The sequence below is a fragment of the Protopterus annectens genome, chromosome 3.part1 (assembly GCF_019279795.1).
Source record: "Protopterus annectens isolate FY-2018-M chromosome 3.part1, PAN1.0, whole genome shotgun sequence".
Lineage (NCBI taxonomy): Eukaryota > Metazoa > Chordata > Ceratodontiformes > Protopteridae > Protopterus > Protopterus annectens.
In genome coordinates, this window is record NC_056732.1 from 401,202,250 (window position 1) to 401,222,425 (window position 20,176).

Below are 20,176 nucleotides of genomic sequence, written 5' to 3' on the forward strand. Positions count from 1 at the left end.
TTTTTGTCACTGTTCTTCCTTTGAGACTTTGTCTATTCACTCTAAATGAGCTCTGAAGAGTATATTCTCATCCATACAACTTGACCAAGCACTTTAAAAGTCTTCCAGTTATCTGTATGTTTTTAAAAGGACTGTTTAAGATTTCCTGTAAAAGAAAAGCTTTAAAAATCAAACTCTGCAACTTTTTACTTCCTATAAAAGAAATGTGTCATCATAAAAGCCAGTAATACACTACCATAAAAATTAATATGATGAAGTCATGCCAAACGTCGTTAGTAAAATCACACAGAAACTTCTGGAAAAAGGGCATCTTGCACAACAGAATAACCTTTCCTCCATGACTATCACATCTTCTGAACTTTCTGCTTGCGTTATTCATTCTCATTTCAGTAAACTTCCCATCCCTAACTCTAGCCAATTCCAAACTGCCCCTGCCACCCCCACCACTCTTCCATACAGCCCTCCTTTCTATTTCAGAACTATCACATCCAACGACATCCACCCACTACAACAAAAGACTGAACTTGACAGCCCCCGCCCTGGTACAGACAAGCTTTTCCTATTGTTTACCACTGCAGACACCACATCCTAACTGTACTGAAAAAGATCTACAACCTGTGCATTACACTTAATGTTATGCCTAATATCTGGAAAAAGGTCCACTGCAAAATCTCTCCCCAAGGAATCCAATCCCTCCAATCCCTCAAGACATCTGACTGATTTCCATCCTCCTACACTTGGAAAGACTCTGGAAAAAATACTTTACTTGCATTTCATTCAAGATGTCAACCAGCACCACCTTCTTTTTGGAAAGCAACACACCTTCTGCTCTGGTCACAGTACTTCCTCAGCTATCTGGACACTCACTGACAACATTCTGGAACCCTTTTTATCAACCTCACCACAGCCTTTGTTTTTTATGATTGCACCATTCCTTGAGACCATCTCACTGAAATAGGTATTAAGGTTAACGTATTGCCCTGGTTCAAAAAGCACCGCTCCAACCACCACTTCTCAGTGAAATTAAACTCATCAACCTCTCCATTAAACCCTGTGTAGAAAGGAAAACTCCTTTCATGATTTTTTATACCTTTCTCTCCTGCTTTATGTTGATGACATGGTCCTATTCAACTCCAAACCTCCTCTCTTCTGTCCTGAACTTTGATATCATGCTGATTTTCATGCCCTTACTCAATGCGTCAGTGATAAACAACTATTGCTTAACTCATCTGAAACAAAAACAATGCTTTTTGGTACAAGGGAAAAACTCGCTCCTATTTCCAGGCTACTACAAATCCTTGATCATCTAAATAACGCAACTGAAAACATCACCATTTGCAGAACTAAGGATATGGTTGGACACCTTCCTAAATTTCCATCTCCACCTGGACTACACACACACAAAAATATCAACTCTCTCCTATTTTGGGCAACATGACCTCCGCTTTTCTTTCCAGACCCTATAGGAATGCCATTGGTAAAGGGATCTTATTTGCCCAGGTAGAATATGGTCTCCTTTTGATTACTGCAGCCTCTAAATGAAATGCATCCAACAATCAAACCACCACAAATGCCATATGTGGGTTCATCGCTCACTCCAACAAATGAACATCACTGCAAAACAACTGAATAAGCTAACTGGTTACCTGTAAGATAATGTGCTGATTTTCTACTCACTTCTCAGCTGAGTAAATCTATCAAGACTGAGTTTGTCCCTCACTAGTCTCCAAACTAATCAGGGATTCTCTAACAAACAACCTTAGAAGTCTTAATAACTCACATCCTCTATTCCAAACCCCCCAAACTTGGCTTCAGTGCACAAACCATGCTTTCTCAGTCTATGATCCCAAACTGTGGGACTCTCTCCCCTCTTTTCTCTTACTCCAATTTTCAACCAGAACAAAAGCCACGATGTAAGACTCAAGGAAAATACAAAGTACAGTTGTGTACACTTACCATAAATGTAGATGTTTGAGTGTATTCACTGTTGCAGTCATCACACTTGCATTATCTGCCTGCAGGTAGCCCTCAGTCGACCTGAATACCAGAGACTTAGTATTTCTGCGTCGGTTGTTGTCGCTTCAGGACCGACGTCAGGGGTATAAAAACAGGCAGCCGACGCCATTGCATCAGTTTTTCTTGCCCCAACTGTCAGAAGCCCCCAAACAGGAAGCTAAGTTATGGTGGAAAAAACACCACCAGTAAAAAGTAAATACCAATAGCCCTGTAAGGGGTGAGTACGTGAAATAGAGAAGGAGAGAGAGAGAGAGACAGAGAAAGAGACAAGGGGGCTGGAGGGTGGGAAACCAGGACTGCAACAGTGAATACACTTGAACATCTACATTTATGGTAAGTGTACACAACTGTATTATGTTCTTCATGTTTCACTGTTGCAGTCATCACACTTGGGTTGATTCTCAAGGCTGAAAAATGGGTGGAGGCAGTCAAGAAGAGTTGGGGCTGGCTAGTATGCCCTGCAGGACTGCTGTTGCAAAACCCGCCCTGGATTTGGAAAAAATAGGCAGGTGGTAATGCTTGGTGAAGGTGTGAACAGAACTCCAAGTAGCAGCTTCCAGAATGTCCCTGGTAGGGACTCCCCTGAGGAATGCTGTAGAGGCTGAAGTTGCCCTAGTGGAATGCGTTCTAACCCCCTGAGGGGGTGGTTTCCCATGGTGTTTGTAACAGAAATGGATACAGTGTGCTATCCATATGGAGATGGTTTGTTTTGATATGGCCTTGCCCTCTGCCCCTGGTGCAAAGCTGACTAGTAACTGGTCAGATTTCCTGAAGAGCTTAGTCCAATCAAGGTAGAGCTGTTTGTGCACGTCTAAAGAGTGCAGGATCCTTTCCCCCTTGTTTTGAGGATTAGGGAAAAAGATGGGCAAATGGCTAGATTGGTTGAGAGCCACACTGGACACCACTTTAGGCATAAAAGTAGGGTTAGTCCTGAGGGAGACCCTGTCAGAATGAAAAATAATGAAGGGTTCCACAGCCATAAGTACATGTAGCTCAGACACTCTTCTAGCTGAAGTGATGACCCAAAGCAAGGCTGTTTTCCAAGAGAGGAATTTTAACTCTGCTGACTCTGCAGGCTCAAATGGGGGTAGTGTGAGCTTTTCCAGCATAAAGTTAAGGCCTCAAGCAGGGGTGGGAGCTCTTCTTGGTGGCCTTAAGTTGTTAGCCCCTCTCAGGAAGGGTGGGAGAAGAGAGGTGGCTCAGTGCTGTAATGAGCAGAGATGGCAGAGGCATGGATCTTAATGGAAGAGAAGGATAGGCCTCTGTGGAGTAGGTCTGCTAGGTAATCCAGGATGAGAGGTAAGGAGGGCTGTGCTGTGTCCGCTTCTTTACAGTGAATCCAGGAACAATACCTTTTCCACTTATCAGCATAGAATTTCCTTGTACTGGGTCTTCTGGCTTCACGAATGACGTCCAGCACCTGCTTGCTTAGGCTGGCCACTGGAGGAGAATTCAAGGAATAAGCCAGGCTGCAAGGTTCAGGGTTTGAAGTTGTGGATGGAAGATCTGTCCCTCCTGCTGAGTGAGGAGGGTTGGGATCTGGAGTAGGTGCCAAGGTGGCACCAGTGACAGACTGCGAGTAGTGGGTACCAGTGTTGACGTGGCCAGTCTGGGGCAATCAGGATTGCCCTTGGTCTTTCCTGTCTTATCTTGAGTAGTACTCTTGTAAGAGACAGAGGGGGAAATGCATAGATTGAGAGGTTTACCCACTGGAAGGATAGAGCATCCACTTTCCAGGCTTTGCTGTGAGGTATCCTGGTACAGAATTTGCTGAGCTGGTGATTGTAGGGTGACGCAAATAGGTCCACCACTGGGGTACCCCATTTCTGGGTTAGAAGGCTGAAAGTGTTGAGGTCTAATTGCCACTCATGTGGGTCTAGGAGATTTCTGCTTAAGTTGTCTGCCAGACAGTTTTGTTTGCCTGGCAGGAATTGGGCTTGCAGGTGAATATGCATAGCCAAGGCCGTGTTCCACAGGGTCATGGCTAGCCTGCAGAGTGGGTAAGAGTGGGTTCCCCCTTACTTGTTGATGTACCACATCACTGTGGTGTTGTCAGTTTTTTATTATAAGGGGCCTAGGTGAGAGTAGGGATCTGAAAGTTGTCAGAACATGCTGAACAGCTAGCATCTCTTTTTGGTTGATGTGCAGATGAATTTAACTTGGGCTCCAGTGGCCCTGAATGCATCTGCCATCCAGATGTGCCCCCAGGCATAGTCTGATGCATCTGTGGTTAGAGCCTGGGCAGCGTGGGGTTGTGTAAAAGGAAGTCCCTTGTTGCGGTCGCATGCTGCTGCCCACCAAAGAAACTCTGCCCTGAGACAAGGTATAATAGGTATGATAGTTTCAAGGTACTGAGAATGTTGGCACCAAAGACTTTGTATGTACCACTGAAGTTTCCTCATATTTAGTCTGGCATATGGAATTAGTAGAATGCAGGAGGCCATGAACCCTAGAGCCTGCAGGACTTTCCTTGCGGATAGCTGGGTTCTGGTGGCCATTTGAGCAAAGTAGCCTGTCAGATAGGCCTGTTTTTCTGGAGTAAGGAATGGATGGAACCAGGCATTTTGTGAAGACTCTGGGAGCAGTGGATAAACCAAAGGGAAGATCAGAGAACTGATAATGCATAGATCCTGGCCTGAAATGTAGATATTTCTTGCATGAGTCCCTAATAGGGATGTGCAGATAGGCTTCCTTTAGGTCGAAGGTGGCTAACCAGGCATCTTTAGACAGCATAGGTAGAAGCTGCTGTAGGGTGAACATTTTGAATTTTCGTACCACCAGGAAGGTGTTTAGAATGGATAGATCAAAGATTGGGCACCAGGTACCCTCTTTTCTGGGTACCAGGAAAAGTCTGGAATAAAAACCTTGGCCTATCTGTTCTACAGGAACTGCCTTTATGTACAGGAATTGCCTTTATGGATAGCAGGGATTGAACTTGGTTTTGTGCTTCTGCCTACTGGTTTGGAGGAAGATCTGGGAACCCTTTTGGGGTTGGCAGTGTGTGGAAATAAAATTTGTATCCATGGGATACTATGTTGAGGACCCATCAGTTGTTGGTGATGGAGGTCCAGTTTTTTGCATGGTGGGCAAGTTTTCCTCCCAAGGGCACAAGCAATTGGGCAGAGGCAAGGAGTGGAGTTGAGAAGTCATTGTGAATTATTTCCGTAAGGGGGTGGTGTAGCACTCCCTGCTTTAGAAGTGGAGGTGCGCCATTGCTTAGATCTCTGCATACCCTGAGACTGTATTCTGGGGGGGGGGTCTGTTTCCCCTGGGTCTAGTTTGAGATGGCCTTGAGGGGGCTGGAAAGGACCAATGTTTCGAGGGGCAATGCCTACTGAATCTTGGAGGCTGGACTTGCAAAATATTTTTGACTGTCTGCATAGACGTAGACTTTTCTTCCTTCTTTTTTAAAACCTCTTCTGCTTTGGTGCCAGATTGTCCTTGTTCAAAGGAGAGTCTAGTAATTTTGATTTGGCATGGTCTGGCAAGGTCTGCTCCTTAAGCCAAGCATGCCTTCTGAGTACAGAACCTGTGACTGCTGCCCTGCAAGATGCTTCTAGAGCGTCAAACCCACATTGCAGGGTATGCTTGCTGGCTTGGCTTGCAGAATGCATAGGCTCCTGTAATTCTTTATTTTCTGCACAGTCAGGAAAGGTAGATTATTTTTGCTTAAGAAGTTCCATAGTATGTTGCTGGAATTTCATCATGTGGAACTGACAAGTCAATGCTCTAATGGCAAGGGTTGCAGAGGTATATACATTTTTTACCCCATCTATCTAAAGCTCGGGAATCCCTGTCCGAAGGGGTGGGATTCTTAGCTGTAGTTGCTTTTATTCCTTTAGGCCCTGGGGAGATGACCTCTGGGTCAGCAGTAGAATTTTTGAAAAGAAATTTGAGAGAGTCAGGGACTCTATAGTACCTGTCTGGTTTCCTTGTACCAGGGGGTAAAGTATCAGGAGTTACACTGGATTCCATAAAGACATCATCCACAACATCCAGAACAGGAGGGATAGCTAAGGGTCTGTGCTGTGGTAAATCTAGAAATTCCCTGAGTATCTTTTTTGGACTGGGGATAATCCTGCCATTCCCAGTGAAAATGCTCCCTCAAAATATGCAGGGTTTCACCAAAAGAAAAATCCTCTGGAGGGGAAGCAGAAGGAATGGATTCTTCTGCATCTGAATCCTCATAAGCAGAAAAAGGCATGCCTTCTTATTCAAAAACCTCAGAGTCGTTGGACTCTTGGTCAGTTAAAGCTGCTGGAGACGAGTCTCTTTTTTTCTTAGCAGGGGAAGGCATCAGCATGATCAGGTCTTCTGCCATTTTAAGCATTGGAGATTGTGGCAAGGAAGCAGGCGCTTGAGTTGGGGTCGTCGTTTTTTTAGGTGTAGCTTGTACTCCTGGCCTTAGAAACTTGGTAGTTTTTGAAAGAACTGAAGACGCGAAAGAATTTGGTTTGTGTCGAATATCAGTAATGCAAAGAACTTCCTCTAAAGCCGGTGCCTGCACAGTGGCTCTGGACCAATCCATGGTAGAGACATCTAAAAATTCCATAGTCAAAGAAGAGTCTTGCGGCATACCAGACTCGGAATGGGTCTAGGTAGCAGCCTGCGAATCCATCAAAGCGTGCATCAGGGTCTGTGAAAGTGCCTCACTGAGTACCGGCGAACTGGCGACTAGCTTAATGGAAGTGTCGTCAGCAGTTTTGGACTTGTGCGGTCTGTCTCTATCTTTATCCTTATGTTTTTTTCAGAAGATCAGTAGACAGATGGCTTACAAAGCCATTTCGGAATATGGAGATCAAGAACGAAGGTATTTAGCTACAATAAGGGCCCAACAATGAATAGTTCGGGCGTTGAACAAAGCACAAAACCGACAGCGATGTACTTCATGGTCTGGGCCTAAACAGGTGACGCAGTAAGAATAGAAATCTTGGTGTGGTATTTGCTTTCCACAGGCGAGACAATTGTTAACTTTTTCTGACATCAGTTAGAGCAAGGAAAAAGGATCCCCAATGGGGTACTTACCTTTAGAAGATTTCAGGATGATTCAATTCGAAAACGAAAACTCAGGTAGCGGCCGACCGGCACTCGTGCGAACTGCTTCTGCTTTGGGCTCCTCAGCAAGAAAGACTGATGTAATGGCGTCGGCTGCCTGTTTTTATACCCTTGACAACCTGATGTCAGTCCTGAAGCGACAGCAACTGACGCAGAAATACTAAGTCTCTGGTATTCAGGCTGACTGAGGGCTACCTGCAGGCAGATAACCCAAGTGTGATGACTGCAACAATGAAACACGAAGAACATCTGCTCTCTCTCTCTGGTCACAAAACTTAATCTCTTCCTGTCCTATGTCACCCTACATATACGCTTACTTTATACTGTGATTCTTTAAAAATGCCAACTTTGATATCCATGCAATATAGGATGTGTATATATGCTGTTTTTCGGTCAATCTGTATATAATGTCATGTATCTATTATCTTTATGACCCCAGACCAACTCTGATATTAACCCTGTATATAATACATGTACAGCTTATATTTTGTCATTCATTGTGTATATAATGCCATGCATCTGTTGTATTTACCCCTGGGATGAGACTGAAATAGGTACAATGGAATCAATGCTCTTTCCTAACAAATTCAAAATAAAATAAATGGGTGTACTCAGAATATCTGTTTTAAAAATCTCAAGTGTTTGTACACTTTGTTTCAGTGACTTGCTTTTGTTAGTCTTCCTTTCCATTACATATCTACACACTTATACAGGATTTTTTTATTCAGAATTTCAGATTAGCAAAATCAATTGTTTTATAAAGAACTGCTCAATATATACACACCATGTCATCATCCATTTTCAGGTTTCTTGTGTTATTTGTCAGAGTTCCTCAGTGAATTGTGATCGATAATTCACTGGCTCAGTAGTCAGTGTGCTGTTTGGTCCACCAAAGTTTTTTTTTTGGGCTTAAGTGGGAGGTAAAGAAGACAAGGGTGCAAACATTTAGCTATGCAAATGTTTCATGGGCTAAAAGGTTGAAATGAAATTAACAAACAGGTATTAGAACCAATGAAACAATTCCTAAATTAATTATGCAAACATAACAAAGTGGATACGTAGAGGGCTGATAGCAGAGAAATGCTGTATAGAGTGGGAAACAGAATTCTTTTTAATTATACTTGGCAAAGGAGGGTTAATTGGGGGGATATAAAATGTACTATGGGTAAGGAAAAGCTGCTATCACACAGTTCTCCTTTAATAAAGGAACCAGAATTAAGAAGACCAGCACTCAACTGCATCCATGCATAACGTGTGTAACAAACTGAAAAGTATATGAGCAGCACTGAGTCACTTAGCTCTATTAAGGTATGTGGTGCACTCAAGACAGAAACCTGACAAGGCTTCAAATGACAACAAAAAAACTAAGTAGCCTAATTTCTTAACATTGTGTATTCTGTTTTTGGGTACACGGTTACATACTGATACTTCTGGAAGATTATTATGCTTGTCTGTTATTCCTTACAGCTGCCTACATTTTGTAGCATCAAAGTGGCAATGGGCGTTCCTTTGTTGAAGGTTGTGCGTTAGGCCAGGCAAGCCAGCACGTAAAAATCTACTGCCAATCATTAGCGGACCGGCATTCCACTGTGGCGACCCCTAACCGGGAAAAGCCGAAAGACACAAACAAAAAATGTGGCATCACTTCACTGGTAACAGCTGGCTTAAGATTCTGTGCATCTTCCCCAGCAATCGTGATTTTTTTTAAAACTGTCCTTTTATAGGCAAAAAAAAAGTCACAAAGTTTGTATTTTTTTCCTTTTACATGCAAATTAAAGAATTCCTTCTTCACCATACAGTTAACTGGAAGCTTTGTAAAGTAACACTGACTCAGTGAGGGGCACACAAAGTTGCATGGATGGGAATATGCTCCTTTTAATCATAGCCCAAGTCATGAATGTCATAAGCATGAAGTAGTTCAGTAATTTGCTGCCGCAGGAAGGTATAGTCCTTGGTCAATAAAGTCACATAACCATTTTTCATCTCAAACCACAGGACTATTGGAAAGCTGGCCAACATCTTTATTTTCTCAGACAACAGACCCCCTTTAGGTTTCTACTAAAGCCTATATTATCTGTTTTCGGGTCTATATCATTTCATTGAAAACTCATTTCATTGAAGCTGAATTCATTGACACATATTCACTGAAAGCTCACTTCACTGAAAACCCAATTCACTGAAAGCTCACTTCACTGAAAACCCATTTCACTGAAACTCATTTCATTAAAAGGTATATATGGCCTTTTCCCCACTGTTTTGTGATCCTGGAGTTAGTATATAAAGTAAGGGGGGGTGTGGAGGGCACAGCCCTCCACATTGGGGGGTGTGGGGGGCGTAGCCCTCCACATATTGTAAATATTTTAAAGCATATAGATGGATACTTACAAGTGTAATGAAAGAATTCTTCCAGAAGACAACATATAACCAATGTATGTGGGGGGCTTCGCGCCCACACACCCCAAATGTGGGGGGCTGTGTCACCCACACACCCCTTACTTTATATACTAACTCCAGGATCGCATAACAGTGGGGAATAGGCCATATATACCTTTCAACGAAATGAGTTTCAGTGAAATGGGTTTTCAGTGAAGTGAGCTTTCAGTGAATATGTGTCATTGAATTAAGCTTCAATGAAATGAGTTTTCAATGAAATGATATAGACCCTCTGTTTTCTTATGAAAACAGTCCTCCAAGTGGCCACAGAACAGCTAGGCTGAATTAAAACTGGCATATACATCTTCCCCTTGCATTTAATAGGTCTGTGCTTTACATTTGATTTTTTTTTCTTTTTTAATTGGTTATTTGATTCAGGAACAGCAGTGATCAATCCAGTTTATCCTTCTGCCAATGGTGGAATTCATAAAAGTGGCCCAGTAATAAGACTTTGTTAATATTATGCATATGATCATGCAAGTTAAGTTTATTATAATACAAAGAAAGTGTCCTGTACAGATGAAGAATACCTTTCAGTGGCTGAGTGATGTGGAACAGGTCTAAATTCTCTGCAAGTTATTTCATGAGACATATACAGCACATGAAATAGGTCCTATAACCCTATGTGTAGGTAACCTTTAGTTAGCTTCTCTATGGAAGTTGTCTCTTGGTTTTAATAAATGCAAAATTGTTAAATGAGCACATTCAGAAGCAGCGAATGCTAAGCAAAAGATGCTTCTGAGTATGACAATGACTGACTGGATTAAAATTGGCATATACTTTTTCACCAAAAATTATGGGATTATTTAAGAACTTGTCCTATGCATATTATGTCCTGGGCAGCATTCTGAATTACCAGTTCAAATGTTTTGTGGAGTAGAAATGCCTTAGTGCATGAAAACAAATGGCACCCCACTGCACGAATCACAGTGTTTCAAATTATATACTACGGACTGACAAGAGAAAGGTAGTATATCCTAAAATTATATTTCCTGAAGAAAATACATATACCTGTTAAGAGTAAAGCAGAGTACAAAGCATGATTCAGCATAGTAATAACCGTTTGACTAAGTGCTCTGTGCAAATTCCCATCCAAGCGGCTCTTAGAAACGACCCCATTCATGTCAAGGCAAAATATACTGGAGGAAAGCATGTTATTTTATGTACCCAATACATTAAAATCAAATGTAGGCATCAAAAAATTAATTTAATAAACTGTAGATAGGTTTGCAAATTACGCACATTTCCCTTAAATGCATTTTGTTTCCTTTGAGAATGAACAGTTTTTTTTTTTTTTTTTTTTTTTTACTACAACAGTTAACCATGTGTTACATTCTGACTGTGTAATAAATAAGGTATGAGCAGAAGAAAATGTGTTTGTGATTTCAAGGACTAATAATTAATGTGCACATATTTTTTAATGTTATAGAATTAGAAAATAATGCTTTATTGACAAATACCCGCATTGAAGATGTAGTTTCACCCACATCTAGAGCAAAGGCTGGGGTAACAGCTAAGGAATAAAACTGTCTGTAGTTTTGAAGTAAAGTCTTTTGGAAAGAAACTGGCCCTGACTCAGTTCTCTCCATTATTTAATCTTCAAACACTTCAAGAAATAAAGGTGGAAAGAGTTCTGTTGGGCATTCAACCTTCATGTGTAGAAATCTGCTTGCATGGCAGGTGCCAATCATTCTTAGGTCTGTTACCTTCATCAATAATTTAGGCCAGAAGTGTGAAAGACTATGTTTTCGGCAGTTGACATAGTGCTCAAATGCCAGAAGAAAAGCTTCCTGGCACCTTTCAATTCTCTCTGTACTAATAAGTCCTGGTCGATCTGCAATGAAATACACATAAAAAGACACTGTAAAAACAGCTAACAACAAATACTACAGTTAAGTAGCAAACTTACAATATTATTAACTTCATTAATAACACATGATAAAATATGTTCAATACCTGCGATTTTATGGATGCACCCCCTAGCAGAAATGTAACTACAGTATTTCCTCCCTAAGACTATCCAACATTTGTTTATTTTTTGGAGGGAAAAGTTAAATAAGAACATACGAATAATGGAAAATGGACTAAGTATTTCAAGAAGAAATGAGTGTGGATAGTACAGAGCAGATTAATCATGACTAGCACAAATGGGAGTTAATCAAATGACTGTCGTCACAATACTGATTATGACAAGTTAGATCACCCACATTTCATGCAACCTATTCTTGAGGACTGCCTTTGAGCAGAAGATGTCTTTTGATTAAACATCACTAAACCATATTTTTTTCAGTCTAGTGATAACTTTTTGGAGTGTCTTAGCTTTTGAATTCTGTGATTTTCACTCCAGTGCACTACCATGTTCTTTTTTCATACTAAAAAGATAGTAAGCAGAGAAGGAATTCTACTCTGATTAGTTCTAACAGACTTTCTGACTTGGTAAGAGTTTAGCTGTACATAAGGCTGAATCACCAGCTTTTAGAGCTAGGTCATAGTCCAGTTGTATAAGGAAAAAGCAAGTTCTGTGAGGCACTCAGCACCATAACAGTACAGCTTCAAAGTATACAGATGCCTAACCATACCTCTCAACAGCACAGATTTTCACATCACAGTATGTCCAGATTTTCGCCTCATATTTTTGACCTGATCTTTCTAAAAAATTTTTTTTTGTTAAATCACTGGGATGATCTAAAGACTAAATTCATTAATAATGACACACATTTGAGTTTCAAACTTTATATCCTTCAGAAAAATGCATGCTAACACAAATTCTGTTACTTAAGCAACTTTCTAAGTTTATAAGAGCAATACTCAAACTATGTCCCTATTTTTGAGCCTTTGTCCCCCCATTATGTCAAGCTTTGTCCAAATTTCATGCACTAAGAGATTGAGAGGTATGTGCCTAACCACTGTAAAATCCTTTCTGTTTATCATTTATCAGCTGCTGAACCCCCTTAAGCAGAACAAAAGAAGTCAGCCTTTCACCTATAGGTGCTGGTGCTACATTTCAAGCAATCTGGGGGTTAGAATGCTTGTATTTAACATGCAGTAGATGCTGCAGTGGGGAAAACAAAATACAGAAATACAATCCCCAAAAATTATTAGCTATTAGACCACAAAGCAAAAAAATGCACATACGTACAGATACACATGCACTTTTTTATTTATTTGCATTTTTTAAGTGAGGTAGAGCAGTGATCCACATACATCTTTTTTCAGACTCAGCTCGGGAGCATTGTCTTTTCAAATGACTTTCTCAGAGTCATACAGTAGGAAAATGTGGGGGGGGGTGCCGAGGAATCATACCCTGGACTACAAGATGAAGTTCATTAACAACTCATAGCCTTAATACTCTTTACTAACTACACAATGTAGCATAGTGTTGCCTGATATCTTTAAATAAGCTAGTTGAGAGGGGTCATATAGCATTGTGGTGGGTGGTCCCTATAAAGAATACTAATTGACAAACAGTCAAGGAGGTTAGGGTTAATGAAGAACAGCTGCATGTAGGGATATTTAAAGTCAAGTGCTTTAGTGCACAGAAGGTTTGAGACCTTTGACTCTGCAGATGTTATTAGGAGGATTCTAGAAAGAGTTACATATGCCAGAAGATGAAGGAAAGCAATACCACAAGGAATCTCTGTGAGGCAAGGGAGCTGAACCTTTTAAAGAAGAAACCAGTTGGATTTATTGCTGCTGGTGTAGAAGGAGATGAAATTTTGGTTTATTCCTGTTTGGGGAAATGCAAAGAGAGCTGCTGTACTGTTGTGATGCCCTGTAAGTACTGTTCATTTATTTTTCCAGCTACTATGTCAAATCCATGTCTATAAGGGAATATTGCATTTGGATGTAAAAATATATATATATATTGTTTTTCCATGAACTGTGTAAAGTCTGCAGAGATGGGAACCTAAGAATAGAATTTATTTTGACTACTGTAGACTAAACTGTTTGGGCTGAACTGCATTTCCTACTCTGGATAGAACTGGCTCTGTACTGAGACCAATTCCTGTGCATACTGTCTGCAGATACAGCGTTCTGGTAAAAAATAAAGAAAATGCCTGCAACATTAATACAGTCCATTGCTGCTCTTCGGGAGAGGTGTGCAGTTTCTGCCGAATAAACTTCTCTATTTGTGGTCAACCTTCAGGAAAGGATTACTGTTACATACTACCATTTTATCAGCCTTCATGAAAGATGCTCTGCAGTGGAACAAGACCTGCTCAACCTCAAGCAGTGAATTTCCACACTGGTCAACCAGCCATCCACCTCATGAGGATTACAGAAGTCTACTGTAACCCTGAAACGCCTAGACCACAGGATGACATGGAAGTTTAACAAGTTGCTACTGAAAGGTATGCAGCTATGGAAAATTAGCCCCTGGCATCATGGGAAGAAGTCTATTTTTCCACCTAACTGCAGAGTACTGAAAACCTATTATGATTCAGAAGACTATGATGTAGATTGACTACCAGTAACAGAAATGAAAAGATTTTTGCAAGAAATGAAGCTTCACTTGATGCTCAATCCTATAAGTTTGATAACTGGACATTTTCCATAGACAGATTTGTTGGAAAGGGCACAAATGGCAAATTTACTACATATTTTGAAACTAAGGCTGTACCCTTATATAAATAACATATGCTACTTTTTTTTTTTACTGTAGTAAAATTTAAGAGGTCATACCCTTGTAATGTAAGGAAGTGGATATTCTGGGGTTACCCTAAGTCTGGAATATCTACTGTTAAGTGAAATAAACTGTAGATTCTAAACCAGACCTGTATGAACAAAGTGCTAATAATAATAATCCTTCACTTAAATATGCTTCTTTGCCTGACGTAATTTTAACCAAATTGTTTTAAATCCTGTACAAAATAGCACATAGCCAAGTATTGCACAGTTAATACTATGCCTACAAAATAAAGGCAGTCAGCAGTCTGTTAAGCAGAGTGCAGCTTATCAATGGAGTGTGATAATGATGATTATACAATGACTGGCCATTAATATTCAAAAACGAGCACGCCAATTGACCTGCAATTGACCTGCTCAACCAGAGTGCCTGTTGTAAATACGAGAATATACTAACGGAAAAAGGTCCGGTGGCCCAGACTTTTTCCCATTAGTATAGCTCCTAATTTTTTTTTTTACTTTTCTTTTTTTTGCCACCCAGAAAGAAAACTGAAGACCTGAAATGAATGAGTAAAACAGCGCAGACAAAAATAACAGGTTAATCAGGGACGTTTTACAAAATTAAAGAAATGTACCTGATTATCCTTTTATTTTGAATGTCCCGGCTCTCCCAAACATAAAAAGTATCCCAATTTCTTTTTTTTTTTTTTTTATTATTTTCAATTTAAAAAAAAAAAGCAACGGAGATCTTCCTTTCTCCATTACTACCTCTACACAATAGTGATGTGCTGCGTAAGCGTGGGAACACAAGTCCCTTATGCATGCGGAGTACATCAGAAATGCCACAGAATACCAGAAAACTGCTGAAGGCCAGCATGGAGGCATTATACAATGAAGTTATTTACGAAAAGTAAGTATTTTTTTCTTAAATAATGTCATTGTATAATAGCAACAACCCATGGGTGGGTGTGGGCAATGCTGGATTTACCCACGGTTAGCTTTGTTTGGTCAGTCGGGCTTCACCCTTGTGACCAAACCACACCAACCGTGGATAAATCCAGCATTATCCCCACCCCAGCTGTGGGTTATTGCTTAAATGTTAACTATTACAAGTGTAGAATTTGCCTTCTTTCATTGTGCTAGCACCAAACTTATTAAATGTACTACTGTAGTATGGCTGTTGGACTCTGAAAGCTTGACTACATTAGTTAAAGTACAACTAGTAAACAGAAAATTGCAGTAATGTGTACATATGGAGGCGAGAGTGAATTCCTCTAACACAAGTAGAAATGCAAACTCTCATTATTAAAGCTTTACATTCAGAAGCCCTAAGTTTTGCCCTAGTTAAAAGAACTATGTAACTATTCGATGGTACATATTGCCAGACATGCAGATTCCCAGCAAGGAGAAAAAGGCAGGACTAAAAGACACAAAAGGAGCTAAGATTTTGCTCTAAGTGAAAAGGGTAGATACATCTATCAGTAAGTTTTGTCAAAAGACTCCGGTTAAAATACTGATGGAAGTTAGTGTTACAGCTGAAAGGGAGTGAAAGTTTTATCACGAGGCTCAAGGAAGTAAAATGATAAATATCAGTGTAAGCACTAATAAACTAAAGCACTACACCCTCTTATACTCCCTTTAAGTACTTGGCTCCCTATTGGTCCTTTTTGATCAGTCAGAAAGTAGTTCCTTATACTATTCTGGCATGTCCAAAAGTCAGTTTCGGGTTTACTCTCCAGTCCAGCTGGTGAATCTGGGAATCTTGAGGCAATGTTACAACTGCCTTATGTACACAGACCACCCTCTCCTCCTCCCAACAACCTCAAATATATGTGAGAGATGCAACTATATAGCCAAACTGGAGGCTGAGCTCTCTCAACCCAATACTGGCGCAGTCAGTCAGGAGGTGAAGGTAACCACACACATCACAAATCCAGTCTCACATAGACCTATCGCAACAGAAAACCAAACCGATAAAGACACAAAAACATACTCGGAGGCTCTAAATAAAAATTTGCCCAAGCAGCAGAGACCTCCAAAGCAGACATCCAAGCAACCACTACCCCACAACAATACCCACGTATCACATAGTTCACAAAGTCAGTGTTCCACACAGTCACAGCCCTTAAGGCTAAACAACACACCTAATACACTTGTAATAGGTGACTCTATTGTCAGACACACTGACATCCCACTCACCAGGCTGAACAAGGAGAAGGTCACTGTAAGCTGCCTGTCGGGTGCCAGGATCCACCACATAACACAAGCACTCAGGTCACTCCAAAGCAAGTACAAATATGACTCCGTCATTGTCCATGCTGGTGTGAATGACCTGAGACATACCTCCCTGGACTACATGAAAAGAGACATAGAGGAGCTCTCTGATCATGTAGCCCAGGCCGATATGACCCTGACCTTGAGTAGCATCTTACCCTCACCAAGAATGATGCCACAGTATAAAGACAAAATGATCAATTTTAACAATTGGCTAAAGTATTGGTGTCATTTAAAGGGGATCCAGTGTCTGTCAGCCTGGGATGACATGCTCGACAAGCCACGTTGCTTCGCTAGGGACGGCTTGCACCTGTCACCCCTGGGCTTTTGAATACTGGCTAAGGCTCTTGCCACCCCCATAGTGTCTTTTTTAGGCCAGGCTCAAAAGACAAACCCACCTCCATAGACAACACAAAGAAAAAGAAACTAAGGGTAATGCTGCTCAACGCCAGAAGTCTAAACCTCAAGATGCATGCACTCGAGGCTCTCCTCAGTCTGGAGAATATCGATATCTGTGCAGTAACAGAAACCTGGTTCAAGGTTCCCGAGAGCACCCCAGCACTACCAGGTTATACTTCATACCATGCTTTTCGGCCCCAAAACTCGGACCGAACCACAAAAGGAGGGGGAGAATCCATATTCATCAAAGATACCCACACCTCCAGGTTAGGCACTGCATGAAGCATCGGATACCATCCATGTGCAACTAACAGTGGGCAAAACTGCCTTTCAGTTTGTAGCCTGCTACAGACCACCCTCCCAAACTCAGGAACCCCACTCGGCTTTCCTGAGAACACTGGAGAATATGAAGGTCTCTCCAAACACCATTATATTGGGTGACTTCAACTACCCAAACATAGACTGGGAGCACTACTCAAGCCCCAACACCCTCTCCCAATGGTTCCTAGAATTTATAAACTCAAATGCTATGGAACAACTGGTCACCACTCCCACAAGAGGGGAAAACATATTGGACTTGATCATCACCAACACGGGGACTCTATGTTCCATACCAGAGGTATACCCCTCGTTGGTAAGATCTGACCATAAATTAATCTCAGTGGACATCCATATCCCGTCCCCACCCTCAGCCAAGGAAACCACGGTGAAGAACTTCTCAAAAGCAAACTTCACACTTCTCAAAACAGAGGTGGAATCCTTCAAAGTCCCCGGACCAGTGGAAAATACGGCCCAAACTGCAGAATCCTTTACAAACGCTTTCTATGGACACCTACAGGAATGCATGGATTGTGCTATCCCAAATAAAACCAAGACTCATTCCTCCAAAGGCAGGAGACCTGTCTGGTGGACCCCAGCCATAAATAAGCTATACAACAGAAGGAGGAAGCTACTACATGATAGAGCAAAATCCCAAAAAGGGAAGGCATCTCTAATCAGTACTAGCAAAAAACTACGATCCCTCATAAAATCATCTAAGGCCAGCTTCGAAAGAAAAATTGCACAAGATGCTAAAGATAATCACAAGGCCTTCTTTAGTTATGTCAGGAACCTGGGTGGCAACTCCCAGATATGCTCTGAGTTAGTTCAAAATGACAAAAAATACACTGAACCCACAGACATTGCCAACATCCTGGCAGACAGGTTCAGTGCAAACTTCCCTTCCCAAAAGAGCAAATGTCTATCCCAACAGCATGTAGCCTCCCTGACATCACAGATGCACAGGTGAGAGCTGCCCTCTCCAAAGCAAAAAACACAGCATCAATGGGACCGGATGGTGTCCCGGGCTGCGTCTTACATGAACTCCAAGAAGAACTGAACCCTCACATAAAGTCACTGTTCAATCTCAGCCTTACTATACAGCAACAGTGGTCCCACTCCACAAAGGTGGTGCCACAATGGGCCCCGGAAACTATTGCCCTATAAGCCTGACTAGCCTGGTCTGCAAAGCTATGGAGCGTATCATCATGAAACTCATAAACAAAGACATTGGGAACCTCCAAACACTGGATCCTACCCAATTCAGCTTTGTTAAGGGCAGATCTTGCCTCTTGAACCTGGTTGACTTCTTTGAAACAGTCACCAAGGCCATAGATGAAGGGAAGGTAGTCCACACAGCCTACCTGGACCTCGCAAATGCCTTTGACACAATACCCCACTCGGACATCATAAATAAGCTCACCAGCTTAAATATCAACCCCTATGTCACAAGATGGGTTGCAAACTGGCTCAGGGATAGAACCCACATGGTCAGAATTGCAGGTGCCATATCAGACTCTAAACCAGTTACAAGTGGCATCCCACAAGGCTCAGTCCTGGGGCCTCTCTTGTTTGGTATATATTTCTTTGAGGTGCAGGCTACCATGGGAGGACTATGGCTAACTATGGCTGACCAAGTTCGCAGATGACTGCAAACTGGGTGCCATAATCGACTCGCCGACTGACACAAGCATCCTCCAAAAGGGTCTCACAGAGACGGATAACTGGTGCCAGAGCCATGGCCTAAAGCTAAATGCCAAAAAGTGCATAGTCATCCCCTTTGGGAAAAACAAAGTGCCCACAAATTACCACATAGGTGGTAATCCATAAAGTACAGAAGAAGTAATTAGGGATTTGGGGACCCAAGTAGATAGCAATCTCTCCTTTGACAATCATGTTGCCAAAGTGGTTAGAAAGACCTTCTATATAGCCCACCTTATCATGAAAGGGTTCACATCTAGATCAAGAGAGGTCATTGTGCCCCTGAACTCATCACTCATCAGTCCCATAATTGAATACAATGCCCCATTTGGGATGTACCTTACCCGACACCTGAAGCAACTGGAAAGACCCCAAAAGTACCTCACCAAGAGGATCAAGGGACTCAAACACATGCCCTACGCAGTTAGGCTAAAGAAACCCCAGCTCTACTCAGTTGCTTACCGCCTACTCGGAGGCGATCTGTGCCTGACGTATAAAGCCATGTCCAACCCAGAATTAATGGACATGCTCCACCTCAGGAAATCCAAATCCCTTAGAGCTACACACACCAGGGACTTAAACCTCAGCACAGAAATAAATAGGACATGCTGGAGGGACAGATTCACATCCCAGAGGCTCCCCTCACTCTGGAACAAAATCCCAAACCATGTTAGGCAGAGTCCCTCAATGACCCTCTTCAAGAGAAATCTTGACGAGTGGATGGGAGATTGTAGGTTTACCCCTGGGATCGGGATCTCTTCTGTGTCCCTACTAGACAGAGGCACAGTAAACTAACCTCAAAAGGGCTATCTTCTGTGACCTACTATACAGAGGCACAGTCAACTAATCTAAAAGGGTGGCGAAAGCCAAACACACTCTGGCTAGGCTTATAAATGCCCTAGGGCAGATAGCCTAGTATCAACCAATGAACCTATGACTCTGACAGATAAGTCCCTATTTAGGAATATACTAAAGGAAATGGGAAGAGAACCTGAGGAAGAGATAGATGGACCTTATACTGAAGGAAAAAGAAGATAAAAACTATGCCTGAGTAAGAAAAAGGGAAACGTTCATTACTCCTGGAAGAAGAAAGTTATTTATCATGAGTTTCCCTTTATAGAAGATGGTATATATGAAAAGGAAAAGCCTATATTCATATTTGTAGGAGAAGAGGCTATGACTTCCACCTTATATCAGAATACTGAGAAAAATAGTGACTTGACCGACCTTCATGCAAATTTCAAAAAAGTTCACTGGGAAGATGATACTTAGAAAGAGAGGACACAGACAGTATATTGGGAATAGAAAAAAAAGAACCACTACATACCCCTATTTCAAGCTAAGAAATGACCTG

The 20,176-nt window shown here is 41.6% G+C and overlaps 1 protein-coding gene across 3 annotated transcripts in view; it reads right to left on the minus strand.

The window, feature by feature from the left end:
- Positions 1-10,692: 10,692 nt before the first annotated feature.
- THRB (thyroid hormone receptor beta) overlaps positions 10,693-20,176 on the minus strand; it is a 996,269-nt gene continuing 986,785 nt past the window's right edge. For all 3 annotated transcript variants that reach the window (XM_044066875.1, XM_044066876.1, XM_044066874.1), the window contains one exon: positions 10,693-11,338. In XM_044066875.1, coding sequence (XP_043922810.1) covers positions 11,097-11,338 — 242 coding nt within the window. In that variant the 3' untranslated portion in view covers positions 10,693-11,096. The remainder of the gene's footprint in view (positions 11,339-20,176) is intronic.